The following is a 14,655-nucleotide window of genomic DNA, read 5'->3' as shown; positions in this document are numbered from 1 at the left end:
ATACATTTTATATGCAGGGATTTACTAATATTAAAATTGTATACAATTTTAAGGCTATACTAATTTGTGGAAATTAAAAATAAAACAAAAAATATTGTTTTAAATGTTATAAGTGAATTTTGATATCAATGTACTGTATGACACCATTTGATTCATTTACATTGTTATTAAATTAATAGTATATTTAAAGATGAGCCTTAGATGGTGGCAAAACTAATCACGCTAAAAAGAAAATGTGTAAGCACCATTTTATACCATTGAAAAGTTTGGTGTTATTAAAGATTTCTTTTTACAATAAAAGTTATTTTGGAACTTTTTCAAATAGCAAAGATTATTTTTCAAAAATATATAAATAAATGATTTCCACAAAAATATTAAGCAGCAGAACTGTTAACTGTTATACACTGCTAATAATGTTTCTTGAGCAGCAAATTAGCATATTAGAATGATTTCAGAAGGATCATGTGACACTAAGGACTGGAGTAATGATGCTGAAAATTCAGCTTTGCATAAGGAATAAATTGCATTTGAAAAATCTGTTCAGAAAAAAATGTTAATTTAAATTGTAATAATATTTAGCAATATTACTGTTTTTACTTTCTTTTTGATCAAATAAATACAGCCTTGGTGAGCCTAATAGACATTCAAAATCATTAAAAAACTCTTACCAACCCCAAAAGTTTAAACAACGTTATCAAATATCGACATATAATATTCATAGCACAATATCATAAAGGATCAAGAGTATCGATTCCCATATTATGAACTGTATGGATCTACTGCTCTATAATAAGATTTTCTAATATAAACACGTTATATTATTCTAGGGAACTCAGTCTTAGTCACAGAGCTGTCTACCACCATATTGATTCATTACATGGAACTACTTCACAAGGTAGAAGCCATGTAGTAGTCTTGACTCTGCAGGCAATTAAGGAGCAGATTTTTTGAGGGGTAATTCATCTCAGTCCAGAGGAAGTGGATATAGTTGGCTATATCACTGGCTCAAATACATGCCAGCACCAGCCAGGGAACCATCAAAAACACCATCCATTCCTCAGTGCAGTGCTATTTGTCACTTTCTTACAACACGGTCCTCTGTTAAGTGCTGTTTTACTTTTGTTCATGCTGGAAACAACACAAAAGTGCTCCAACAACCGCAATAAAGTGTAACAGTTTTTTTGGATTCCCACAGTGGTATCAATCTGATCCCTCTTTCGCTTCAGCATTTGATTTTGTTGGCACAATATGAGTATTTAATATCCCAATTCCAGAATTAAGTAGACTAAAATAAGATGTAAGAGGCCATTAGAACAAACCGAATTGGCAAGGAGAAAGACGAGAGCAGTTGCCCAGTGAACAGCCTGTAGAATGATAATACAATTACAGGAAATAAAGCACAAAGACACATTTTAAAAGTATATCTTAATATAAACATTTTATTCAGTGCATTGTATGTACACAACAAATAAGAAACAACTTGAAGGTACGTGGCAGAGTGCCAGTCAGTACATACATGTTGTTTGTCAGTTTTATCCTGGTAGTTTGGAACATATGATGCAGGGAGGAGTTAATACACATAGCCTACATCATGCAGCTCTATTCCTCACCTCCCTGCAGTCTCCCATGCAACAGATACTGTATGTTCATCTAAAAGAAGAAAGAAACCTAGAAAGAAACAGAAGAGAGAACCCCCGTGTAGCATGTATGACGTTATGTTGCCCGAGGGGAAGGATATATACTGTACTGCAGGCCACAAAAAGGGTCCTTATTGTACACAACCTGATTTGTACATGCCCTGTACAAGATTTTTTTTGTTTTTTGTATTGCCCCCCCAATTTTTTCACTTTTACAAATTAGACATACCCTAAAAAATTCAACCAACTTAAGTTCCACAGTATCATTTTTTGTTTGCTCATTTAAATAGAAAATTGTCACCACCATAAATTACTTACACACAAAACGCAGTCCAGGTGGGAGTCCTGCCATGTCTGGGAAAATCACCGGCAACGGTGACCAGCATTGACCAAAGGAGAGTCGACATGTGCGGGAAAGGCAAAAACACAAGCGCACACAGACTAAAGGAACTCAGAAAAAAGGACAACGGGACGCAAAAGAGACGAAAGGGGTGACATCTAACAGCCCTCTTGAACCACACATCCATCTCCTCGAATACTTCTCATTAATCAGAAAAAGCTTCCTGTCATGCGTAAATATGTAACGTTGTGGTCTGACGGCTCGAGGGGAAACTCTCACAGTTCTGTCTTTGGTGCGCTGGATCTCCAGTCGCAGTTAAACCTCGAAAAACACTGATTTGGGGAAGAACAAGTGGAAGAGAAAGTAAAAGCTCACAGCTAATTCAAACAATTAGCAAGCCGTGGCCTCTTGCTTCGGAAAGGCTCAGCTTGGCTCTTCATGTGAGCAGAACGCAGGCTTTATATTCCCATGCTAGAGAGCGAAGCTCTCTGAGCGAGTGCACAAGAACGCAGGCGCCCCCCACGCCCCGGGATAGGCGCTTCTCTATCGCTTCACTCTCAGGAAGCATGGAGGACAGGGGTGCCTTCCTTCCACCGCACCCATGCAGCTAAACTCTCACTGACTGCCCTGAACTCTTAAAAAATGCATTCCTTGATCAGGACCTGCGATGCTAGGAAATTAACCTTGATGACTGACGTTCAACTGCAACGCAACGTCCCATTGTAAGAAAGGCTACAATTTCTGTGTTTCACATGGAAAAGGCTATTATAGTGGTGATCGAGAAAGAAAAAAAAAGCAAGCTAAACAGAACCAAAAAATGAGCTAACTATAAAGAAGTCCAATCAAATGTTACTGTAGTTTGCAAGTGGTTATGTGTCATGTTGTCCTGAACCGCTGAGAGCTTTTTGGAGAGAAGTCTGTGTGAAGTCACAAGCATTCAGAGGTTTTGGTGAAGGCGTAAGGTAGCGGGCCGGGCCAGGTAAACCGGGCTACGTTGACTCATTCTGACTCACAGCTTTGCCCCCGTTCAGCACAGCGGAGGCACTCCGGCTCTTGGTGGGTGTGCCGCTACCAGAACGTGAGAACTCGGTCAGGTCGTGCAGAGAGGGTTCCCTGTACATGGCCACTGAAAAACAGGAAACAAAAGAAAGAGCGTGCGGTTAGTAAAAGCATCCCACATTTCATGTTAGATGTGCACAGAGGAAATGCTAATGGGATGCAAATGTGCTTGTTTACTTCATGAAAGCCACTGATTAAATTGAACAGGCTGAACGTTGTCCATCAGTTTTAGTAAACAGTGTTCACTATACAGTTTTTTGTTTTTTGTATTGTGTTTGTGCATTTGCCCATTTGCACATTAGACATTTTCTCATTAAATATGCACAGAAAATGTCAACCTTCAATGTGATCAATAACTAGTGGTGGGTAATTGTCTAAGCCTTTTATTCATCAAAAACAGCAAAATCTGAAATCAGGGCTCTATACCTATTATAAAATGTGACATACTACGTTTGCAATATGACAAATACATACACTACTGTTCAAAAGTTTGGGGTCAGTAAGTTTTTTTTAAAGGAAATTAATAGTTTTATTCAGCAATGATGCATTTGTTCAAAAGTGACAGTAAAAGACGTCTGAAGGATCATGTGACACAAAAGACTGAAAATTCAGTGTTACCATCACAGGAATAAATTAGATTTTAAAATAAATTCGAAAACAGTTATTTTAAATAACAAAATATTTGTTTTTGATCAAACAAATGCAGTCTTGGTGAGCATAATATACTTATTTCAAAAATCATAGACATACGCACTTTTGAATAGTAGTGTACATGTTTCAAGAATATTACTCTATACAGTAAATAAAGTCAAAATTGTTAAATTACCACAAACAGGGCAAAACCACTGCAGTACATATACAGTGCAGCACAACAGACTGTGAAAAGCGATTATGAGAGAATGTGAGTCGAGCAGAAAAGGTTCCGAGGGGCACCCTTTCACTCCATGTCTTGCTTTTCCAACAGAAACAGGGGAGCTAATATCTCTTTCTTGCTGTATAGAAAACACAACTCCTGCTATCCGACACAAACATCAGACTCAAGCACTTCACATCAACACTCCAGAAGTCCACTAAGTAGCCAATGTGCTAAAATTCATCCTTTCTGATCATCTTAACGATGGTGTGCAGTGCAGGGAACATCACAAAGACTTCCTTTAACCTCACAAAAAGCTTCTTCTGCCTGCAACATGCAATCGATACAGCACTTAAGTGGAAAGCTCTACGAATCGATAGTTGACGTATTGGTTGTGCAAGCGAGTGTCGAGCTTCTCAGAGACCGGTGGCCAGGTCATTATTAGTGCACTCTGTAGAGCTTTCTCTGGGCTGTCACATACCTGCTCATCAAATCGTCTGGACCAGTGTGCTTCAATGTATGACTGCGTCAATATGGCAATACATGGTTGAAGAGTTAAGCACTTTTAAATATTTAAAACATTTAAAGTAATTGAACATGAATGAGACCTCAAGCTCAGGGAATATGAATGTAGATACATCAGCTGTATGCTGCCTTGCTCTTCGGCAATGGTAAAGATCGTACAGGCTTTATATGCATGTGTGCACTCTGGACACAGGCTACAGTACTTTGTAAGCCGAGAGCTGGCAGCTGAAGCCATGTTCACAGCGAGAAGACAGTTCCTTAATTGGTCCTCTGGAAGAACACTGCTGGAGAATCTTTATAAGGCAGCGAGCAAAATTCCAATTCCCTCTCTCTCTTCAAATTACATAACTGTCCTCGACAACAACTAAACTCATAACTGACAAGCGTCGATTTTCTGAATGAAAGATTATGGTAAAACTTTGCAATAACCCACAGTGGTATCAAGGTTGACAATTAACTTTTCCCAGCATTATTATTCTAGGTTAATCTTAATTCTTTATGTACGTATTGATCACTGTTAGTTTATTTTCATCTGTAATACATTAATTTATGTACATTCATTTAACATAGCTTGAAATATTAATATATTTTATATACTACAGTTTAAAAGAGACAGTAAGATTTTTTAATAATACTTTTTTTTATCAGCAAGGATGCATTAAATAAATCAAAAGTAAAGACTTTCATAATGTTCAAAAATATTTCTATTTCAAAGAAATGCTGTTTATACATGAAATGATTCTGAAAAAAGTATCACACAAAAATATGGAGCAAGTTTCAATATTGATAAGAAGAATTGTTTCTTAAGCAGCAAATCAGCATGTTAGAGTGATTTCTGAAGGATCATGTGACACTGTAATTGAAGTAAAAAAACAAAAACTAATTGTAATAATGTATCATAATATTGCTGTTTTACTGTATTTTTTAAAATCAACCTAGACTAGACTAATAAATGCTGTAAAAGTATTGATATTTTATATTAAACTACTGCTATAAACGTATGTTAATTGTTAATTAATGTATCATAAAATGTAACCAATATTTTCATGTATTTACTAGGGGTGTAAATCGGATGGTTCGTCACAATATGATATGATATTGATTCTCATACCCAGCGATACGATATTTGCCGATACCTCAAAAAATTCTACGATACAATTACGATTTGATTCAATACAGGAGTATATCGATCGATATATCGATATTATGATTAGGGCCGGGACTTTAACGCGTTAATTTAGATTAATTAATTACACAAAAATAACGCGTTAACATTTTTTAACGCATTTTAATCGCACTTATTTTTGCACCGTGGAACGTTTCTCACTGGATGAGTTCCGGCGGACCAATTATACTGGAGCACCAACTAGCGTTCAGACAAACAAACCACAGTGAACATGGACAAAGAAGCTGATGAGACCGCTTTGGTTGGCCCTGTGGATGGGAAATTTAAAAATCCATATGAAAAAACTTACTTCTCACTGTTCTCAGGTCAAATATTTATATGCGATTAATTTCGATTAATTAATTACAAAGACTCTAATTAATTAGATTATTTTTTTTAATCGAGTCCCGGCCCTAATTATGATATTATATACCTATTTAAATGCTATTTTAACTCAGAAATGCAACCAAAATATAACATAAACATTTATCTGAACTTTTTATGTAATTTTGTCTGTATCTCTTCATCCATGCAAAAAAAAAAAGCGGAAGAGAGCTAAATTTTTGTCTGTGTGTGTGCGCTTCAGGTGAGTGCGCAGAAAACTTCTCACACAACGCTCGACTCTTTCCGCCAACTATCCCGAGCGTCTTTTATGCTGGCCTTGTGCCTTCGGGCAGTCCTTATACGTGAGTTTGAACAAGAATGCACGCCTTGGTGGTAATGCATAGACGGACATTATGTGAAAATGTGGACAGTGCCAAAATAAAGTGCCTATTTATACTACAGATATCGATATTTTATACGTGGCATCGATGCATCGTATCGCCAGACATCGTATCGATCCATATCGATGAATCGTTACACCCCTAGTATTTACACACGTTTTAAAACACCTGATTAAATTTAGGTGAAGCATCTAAATTACTGAACGTGTGACTATTTTAGTCTTACTACTTAGCTACTATAAAAGGAAAAAAATGTCTGGCTTCCCAGAAAACATATGTAAACATCCTTAAAACAAGACAGCATTTTACATTAGAAGCAACTTGCTTGGGACTTTTATTCAGAGAACATAGGTGTATTTTACATTGCTATTTCACCTTTTTAAAGCATAAATCTCACTCAATGGCTGTGCACTGACCTCTGAAATCAGCTCTAGTAAAGCATCTCCGCGGTGAATGCAGTGTGGAGCCAGTTAGCACCAGACTGTCCTTCCAAGCTAATGCATTACTCCTGCTGTCTCTTTCATTACTCACCATTATCCTCTCACCACACTACAAACCTCTTTAGAAAAAGGAAATGCATTTTCAAGGGCTAAGGCATTTTCTCTGAGAACAAAATGTTTCTCAGCTGCTAAGCCTCCATTTTTAATTATAATCAAATAAAAGACCGTGTTTTAATTCTTTAAGCAATGAAAAGCGTTATTGATTTCTCCAAGTAGCTGAATTGCGTGACATTATCAGACATTATGTTCAAAAACTCATTTGTGCAGCACGAGTCATTTGATAAGTTACTGCTTAACGTAAAAACAAAGCAGCTCATAGTTTGGAGAACCGTCTCATCTTCATTAAGAGAAAAATCCTAATTATGCGTCTTTACTAAATGCAAGGCATTAAAAGTCAATCTAAAAGCAATAAAACTAAATGTTTACCTTGAAACTGGCACATGCTCTGGAACAAATGTAATATTTATGCGTAGAGTCTCTTAATGTTTTAAAATGTAAGCTTTCATTCATCCTTTTTCCAAAACAACAAAAAACTTCCACAGAGTTCAGATTTGTGCTTAGAGCGCACTCTCTCTGTGTTCGCTGACAAGAAAGTATGCAGCCGGCAGATGAAAGCCACAAGGAACTTTGACAATTGCACAAAGCTCTGTTGTGTTCTGTTCTGAGATGGCTGCCTTGGCCTGGATGGAAGGGTACAGCGCTGTTTGCTGTCAAAAGCCGCTTTATCATTCTGGAGCCTTCTACCACAGACAACGCTTTAAACTGTCTGATTATGCTGGCGTCTACAGCGCTTCTTACGAACTCCACTATCCACACCTCATCACCTCAGCAAAGAGCCTGAGATCAGTGTTCCCCTCAGGCGCGTGGAGAGAACAGCGGTGGAGGGACAATGCAAGGGCAGATTGTGTGCTCACAGGTCCGGAGCCTGTAGTTTAGAGCATTCACTGGGGCACAAATCATGGAATTCCATTTTGACACTGAAAAAAGGTACAATATACAATAAAAGGTGTCTTGTGTTTTATTTCCTGTCTGATAGATGAATCATCAGGGTTCCCACAAACTAACAAGTGACTTTTTCCAGGCATTCATGATTATGAGAAGCTTTTTATAGAGATTGCACTCGTTTTTAGTCGATTAAATGTTTTCAAGCTTTGAAAAATAATTTCATACAGCAACTTAACTGCGTCAATAGAAATAAAAGTCACTACGTAGTGTGTTGAGGTAGCGACTTACCTTTCAAAGGCTTGGGGAGGAAGTGTGCAGCGGGCTTGTTCTTTTTCACATGGTTGCCTTTCATGATCTCTCCTTCCTTGTTCAGGCCTAGGTACCAGCCCCTGCCCGACTGCTGCTGTCTATAGATCATGGAGGAGTACGTCACGTAGTAGTTCTCAAACACTGACTCCTTAAACTTGCACTCTGGTGTGAAGTGTTCCTGAAGGGCAAAGGAGGGAGGAGAAAAAAAGATGCAAGATGAGGTTTGAAATTTCAAATCCTTCACGTGACACAGTGGATAGTAAGAAGTAATATGGTGATACAAATATACACAAAAGCAGTGTCTAAAGAGGAACTGTAAAATAATTGTATTTCTCAGGTTATTATGCAATGAAAACTATAAGCCATTTTATAGACTGAGATCCCTGCAAAAGTATAAAACATAAAAACACCAACCAATGGCATGAGTTTTGGGGTGTGACTATCTGTCTCAGATGAGGGGGAAAGGAGGAAAATCTGTTTGGGTTATTATAGTTAACTAAAACTAAAACTAAAAAAAATTGTTCAAATAAAAAAAATATATCTATATAAAAATATTTTATTGCAGGTAGAATGAAAGAAAACCGTCACTTGTTTTCATTTAGTTTAACTTAATGTACTAAAATAAATAGAATTGAGATAAAACAAGAAAAAAACTAAAATTGAGATAAAATCAAAAACTATATAGGCAAATAAAAAAAATGACAATAACACAAAACATTAATACTTTACATTTAAAATATAAATGGAAAATGTCTATTTACATTTGTATAATACAAAATTTGACTGATTAAGAATTAAAAACATTTATTTGTATTAAATGTTTTCTTAAATGTTGTTTAAATATGCAAATAAGGAGTTATCGAATTAAATATGCACTAATTTGCATACACGTCTGGAACAAAAAAATTCTCAAAAAAAAAAACAACTCAAAAAATTCTCAAAATTGCCAGGTGCATAAAAAACTGTTTTTGCCAGCAGTGTCTCGCCTTAATAATAATAAAAAAAAACAACAACTGTTAAAAACGTATGTATTTTTGTCCCTCTGCCATCCTCCTCAGATCACTACTTCCCCTTTTATCTGCTCCCCCCCCCCCCCTAATAATCCTAACTCTTTCCTACTTTGTCTGTTGTATGAGTTCTCTCATTAGCACTTCCAAAAGCAATCTATGTTGTAGTGTTGCATAAACATGCTAATGGAGTTTGGGGATGGATCGCTCTTCAGCTCCGTCTATGGATCCAGCCGTATTGAATGTGTGCGAGTACACCGTGTGCACTTCATTGAGTCATTATAAACGCTCACCTCCCACTAGGCTTGATCCTGTATTGACTATGTGCTTCGTTAGGATATTGCAAACGGTGTAAGAGGGTGAAAAGATCAGAGACAGTGCATGGAGCAACAGCAAATTACGTTATTCTGCATGTTATCTGGCTAACTAATTGCTTTTCAAGAGGTGTCTAACTCATTTGCCCAATAAAGAATTTGAAATAAATCAATGCCTATGCAAAGCCACAACACACCCATTGCTCATGGATCCGCACTTCCTGTTTATTAAATACCAGCTAGTCCAGGCATGGTGAACCATGCAAAACTTAACTGGCTGAAACGTAACATATTTCTTACATCACTATGAAGAAGTGCTTCTACAATCCTTGTAAAAAATGCATTTTAAACTCATATTGATAATATTATACACATATGGATTTATAAAGCTTGATTTTTCAAATCCATGTGCTCGTACCACATCCGTCACTTTAAATGCAGGAGCAAAGTAAATTCAAACAGAAAGTCATTAGAAGAGGGTAGATTAATATCCACGCCGAGCCTTTGGGCTGCTGTTGCAGTAACTGAACGGCTCTGTTAAAATGGATTACAGAACCTCAGGGTCTTGTGGCTCTAATCTTTACTGTTTGAGTGTGGCAAATGATGTGGAAATATTACAGAGAGAGCTGTAAATCAAATGATGTTTTTCATCAGAGCCAAGGGAAGAAAGAAACGGTAAATAATCTTTGCGTCACTCTGCAAACATCACTAAGGGAAAGTGTTCAGTGTTTCAGCTCTGAGAGCTTAATGCACTTAAAAGGAAAATCTACAGCAGGTTTGAGATTTATACAGGAGACAGCAAATTAAATAACAGCAAACTGCGTTATTTCATCTCGCTTCCTCCATGAATTACATAAGTGTGCCTGCATATGAATATTGTGGCTACAATTTCAATATCTGTGACAATCAAGCATATGCTAACCAGATATGAGACGCTAAAATCTGAGTTTGTTAATCAAGACATTTTAAAAACTGATTGAGGTCTCCAGCACTGTGCTGAACAGCTCCAGTAAAAGCTAGTGCAACATAACTCTATTAAACATGAAATATCTTCTGTTTGGCTGTGATTGTTTTTAAACATGATTTGGGAACTTCATGATAAAATTATTAATTTGAAAAATATTCCGAAAAAATGTAAAAGATTTCATAATTTTGGAGATTTCAGCCTTATATAGATACTTTTAATGTAAAAAGAGAAAATAAATTTAAATCTCATGCTCAAGGGTGATATTGTGAAATATTATTGCAATTAAAAATGTTTTATTTTATTTTAATATATGAAAAAATGTAATTTATTCCTGTGATGGCAAAGCTGAATTTTCTGAATTTTCCATTACTTCAGTAAATCATACTAATATGTGGATTTGGTGCATAGAAAACATTTAATTATCATCAAAACCATTATTATCAAATTATCATTTATATTAAAAACGGTTGTTTTGATTCATAATTTTGTGGAAACCTTGATACATTTTTTCAAGATTCTTTGAGGTTTGATCAAACTTTATATTTGATGAATATAAAATTAAAAGGAACAGAATTTGTTTTAATGAAGCAATCTTTTTTTTAACATTATAAAGCTCTATATTTTCCCTTTTGATCAATTTAATAAATGTTGCTGAATAAAATTAATTTCTTTCCCAAAAAAAAAAAAAAAATCAGACTATCCCCAAACGTTTCAACAATAGTGTACGTGTGTACATTATGTACTTAGCAAATAGCTGTTCAGGTGTGTTACCAAGACAGCCACAGGGTGCACTGACTGCCTTAAAGGGAATTTGTAACAAACATAGATATACAGCTATTGCAGCAGCAATGCTGAGAATGTCTCTTCATCATGTATCCATTAAAGTCTTGAACTCTCACTCTCATCACAGGACGCTCTGTTTCCCAGCCGGGCTGGTGCCAACAGGGGCGCTCCAATGTTCAACGTACAAGCCGGAGTCGTCCTTCTGCTCCGGGTGACTCACACAGACACTGAGCACCCACACACGCTGACAGGAACACTCCTGATGTCACAGACCGGCCGTGACATCGCACCTCCTCTGGGAGAGGCTGTCAGCTCAGCTCTGAGCTACATCCCGTAAACATCCCGAAAACAGAAAGCGGACGGGATGTGTGGACGTTAAAAGGATTTGCACTCTGAGGGGCTGCAGTCAGCCTGATGAGAAAGTTTGATTACGTGTGAGATCCTACGAGCAGACATGCAGGGACGGATCTGGGATCAATACTTCACTTGAAATAAACGTCGTCAAGATGTTAGATGTATTATCTTTGGTCAGCTATCAGCACTGTGGTAAGGACACTGTTGGGTTCAGTCAGGGTGAGAACTTTAAGTAAGGATGCATCTCATCTCATTCATGCTTCCAGTCAGAAGAAACGCTTCCTCACAGACATCCTGTATCTCTCAGTTCAAATAAATTACTGCTATATTTTGTGCCTCAAATACAGCTATTCTGTTAATAATTCTGCTAATGTCTCAGCTGAAGGTCATAATAATTAGCTACGACCAAATGGAGCACAAAAACATTATGTAGAGCAGCTCTCAATAATGACTGGATTGCATCCAATCTTATCAGGAATAATTCATCACAATTATCATAATAAACAAAAACAAAAGAGTGAAATGTTGAGAGGATGAGGGCAGGAAACGGGGATGACTGTAAATGGGACATGCTAACCACTGAATCCATAAAACACAAAAACATGATGCTTCTAAATGCCTCTCTAAATGTCCTTCCCAGCAAAGGTTTGAACAAATAAAGATCCTAAAATAGTCAATGTTATATGGTTATGAAATTAAATAAGCAATGTGAGCTTTGACAAATTTCATTTTAAATGTTCAAGTTGGCAGCCAAAATACTTTTCAAACCCAACAAAGACAAAATAGTCAAAACTACTGATTATATACAATTAAAAACAACTCAATTTAATTCAATTTACCGTATGAAAACGTTTGGTGTCAGTAAGATTATGCCCACTAAGGTTATGTTTATTTGATCAAAAAGCATGTAAAAACAATATTATTGTGAAATATTACCACAATTTCAAATGTTCTATTTTAATATATTTAATGAGTTTGTTTGCCCATATAATCATTAGGAAATAGAATAAACGTATTTGGCTTGCTGCCCACTGATGAGGGGCTCGATGAAGCAGCTTCAGCTCGAGCTCTGATATACCCCCCCAGGGACTTGATATAAGGTGATTACAAAGGGCAAGGTACCTAAGAAGAAGGTGGAGGTTGGGGAGGTGGAGGGATGCTGGAATAGCTGAGACTGGAGAGAGGCAAGCAAATATACACTGTTTTTAATAAGAGGAAAAAAACTCGCAGACCCCAACTGAATGTAAGTGTTTTTGAATAGCACATATCATAATTGCTCCAAAGCAGCTTAAAAACAAAAACACACACACACACAAACCAAAAGTTTGTGCCAAAGAAAAATAAAATAAATAAAAATGAAGGTAATATTTATAAAAATGAATGAATATATAATAATCTCTAATTTCCAATAAAAAGGAAAAAAGCATCAGACTATTGTAACTAGTGTCTAATGTCATGTTAATAATATCTCTTACTCTCTCCATGTGGAGAAAGAAAAACACTGTTTATAATTATGCTAATGTATGAAAAATTATTTGTGTTCTGAGTGAAACCAATCTTAGGCTCGCATCTGGACTGTGGTTCACTAAGGGCCTGTTTACACCTGGTCACGTCATGCGTTTTCTCCGATCGGATATCTATCTGATTTTTAAAAACATTTCCATTTACACTTGGCCGCATAAATGTGTCGTCGCAAAATGGATATAAATCCGTTCTTCAATTCCCATGCCATATGCAAATTCGAGTTCACGTCAATGAAAGCAATAGATATGCGCTGCATTTTATTAATTATTAGCTCATTTCAATATCAGAGACTGCAACAGGAGAGAGTGAGGCATCAGCACTGGAAAGACAGGTTAGTTTCACTACTTTTAATGAAGATGATTGCATGTTGAGCGTCTGCGACTTACTTTCAGTTTCATTCGTGGCGTGTCGGCTTGCTGAAGAGATACTCAGGTACTCGTCTGCCATGATGCTTGTTGCATTAACGTGTTGCATCTGACTATACATGCCATATAGCCTATAAAACGCTATCACATGTTTATTATTTTAATATTTTGGGAGGAGTAAAATTAGCATATTTGGTTTCAACAACCAGATGCATTTACACTTGTCCAGTTTCGTCTGGAATGCGGCCCAGACCACCTCCTGAAGTGATTTGAGCGATCGGATTTATATCCGTCTCGAATGCGTTTTGGAGGGCATTTACACCTGGTCTTTTCAGGATCGGATAGCTATCGGATCAGAAAAAAACGCATGAAGTGACCAGGTGTAAACAGCCCCTAATTGGTGACCGCTGCTTTAAGGGCTGGTCCTGGAACAATTCACTGACACAACTGACTTAAAGAGTAATGAATCATATTCATCTATTAATGCTGAAATTCAACACAATCTTCCTTCTCTGCTTTTTAAGATAAATAAATAATGTCCTATGGTTTGTCAGAACCTTGAGACTAACGCCATTCAGCATCAATAAAGAGGCACAATGCATTAACACAAGTGCACAACAGTACTGATTTAATAACCAAGGTGCAGTTCGATTTCAGAGACAAAGCCTCTATTTTGCCTGAAATTGTGGTATACTAGGTCCAAACATGTGATGTGGGTGTAAATAACATACTGTACTCTTTCTCTAAATGGACAAATCGACACAGAATGCACAGTACAAATGCTCTTGTACCTCCGTGCACACAGAGAAGGAGAAGAGTTGTTAAATCTCCGAGGCATCACCACATACTGTAACACGGCTTCCAGATGGAGCGTGTTAGATGAGAGGTGCACTGTGCAGAAACAACAAACACATTTTCCTAATTGTCCATGACATTTTATCACCAACACTGATGAAAATTGCAGCAAGCAGTGGCATAATTTAAAAGAGCTGGAGAACAGATATATACATAGAAACACAGCAGATATTTTTGGGAACCCGCTGATGTCTTGTATCGAATTACCACATATATATATACAGCAGTGCTGAGAATGAGGAGTGAAACAAAGAAAAGTCAGATAATGTGCGCTCTGATTGGGGGAAGTACATTAATCTCTCATTTAGCTCTACAGTATCCCCCTGTTTATTTATTGTTGCTTCGGTGACTTAATAAAATGAATATTCCAACGCCACATGGGAAAAAAACGAAAATTTTGGCAACTGAAAATATTCAACCATTCAAAT

The 14,655-nt window shown here is 36.9% G+C and overlaps 1 protein-coding gene across 3 annotated transcripts in view; it reads right to left on the bottom strand.

Moving 5' to 3' along the window:
• Positions 1–1,414: 1,414 nt before the first annotated feature.
• Positions 1,415–14,655, bottom strand: part of LOC306853150 (fibroblast growth factor 13-like) — a 109,168-nt gene continuing 95,927 nt past the window's right edge. For all 3 annotated transcript variants that reach the window (XM_079390350.1, XM_079390349.1, XM_079390351.1), the window contains 2 exons: positions 8,038–8,236; positions 1,415–3,103 (listed from right to left, as the gene is read on the bottom strand). In XM_079390350.1, the coding sequence (XP_079246476.1) occupies positions 2,967–3,103; positions 8,038–8,236 (336 nt within the window). In that variant the 3' untranslated portion in view covers positions 1,415–2,966. The remainder of the gene's footprint in view (positions 3,104–8,037; positions 8,237–14,655) is intronic.

This window comes from Barbus barbus, assembly GCF_936440315.1.
Source record: "Barbus barbus genome assembly, chromosome: 33".
Taxonomy (NCBI): domain Eukaryota; kingdom Metazoa; phylum Chordata; class Actinopteri; order Cypriniformes; family Cyprinidae; genus Barbus; species Barbus barbus.
The sequence above is the reverse complement of the archived record's forward strand: the minus strand, read 5'-3'. Positions and strand labels throughout refer to the sequence as shown.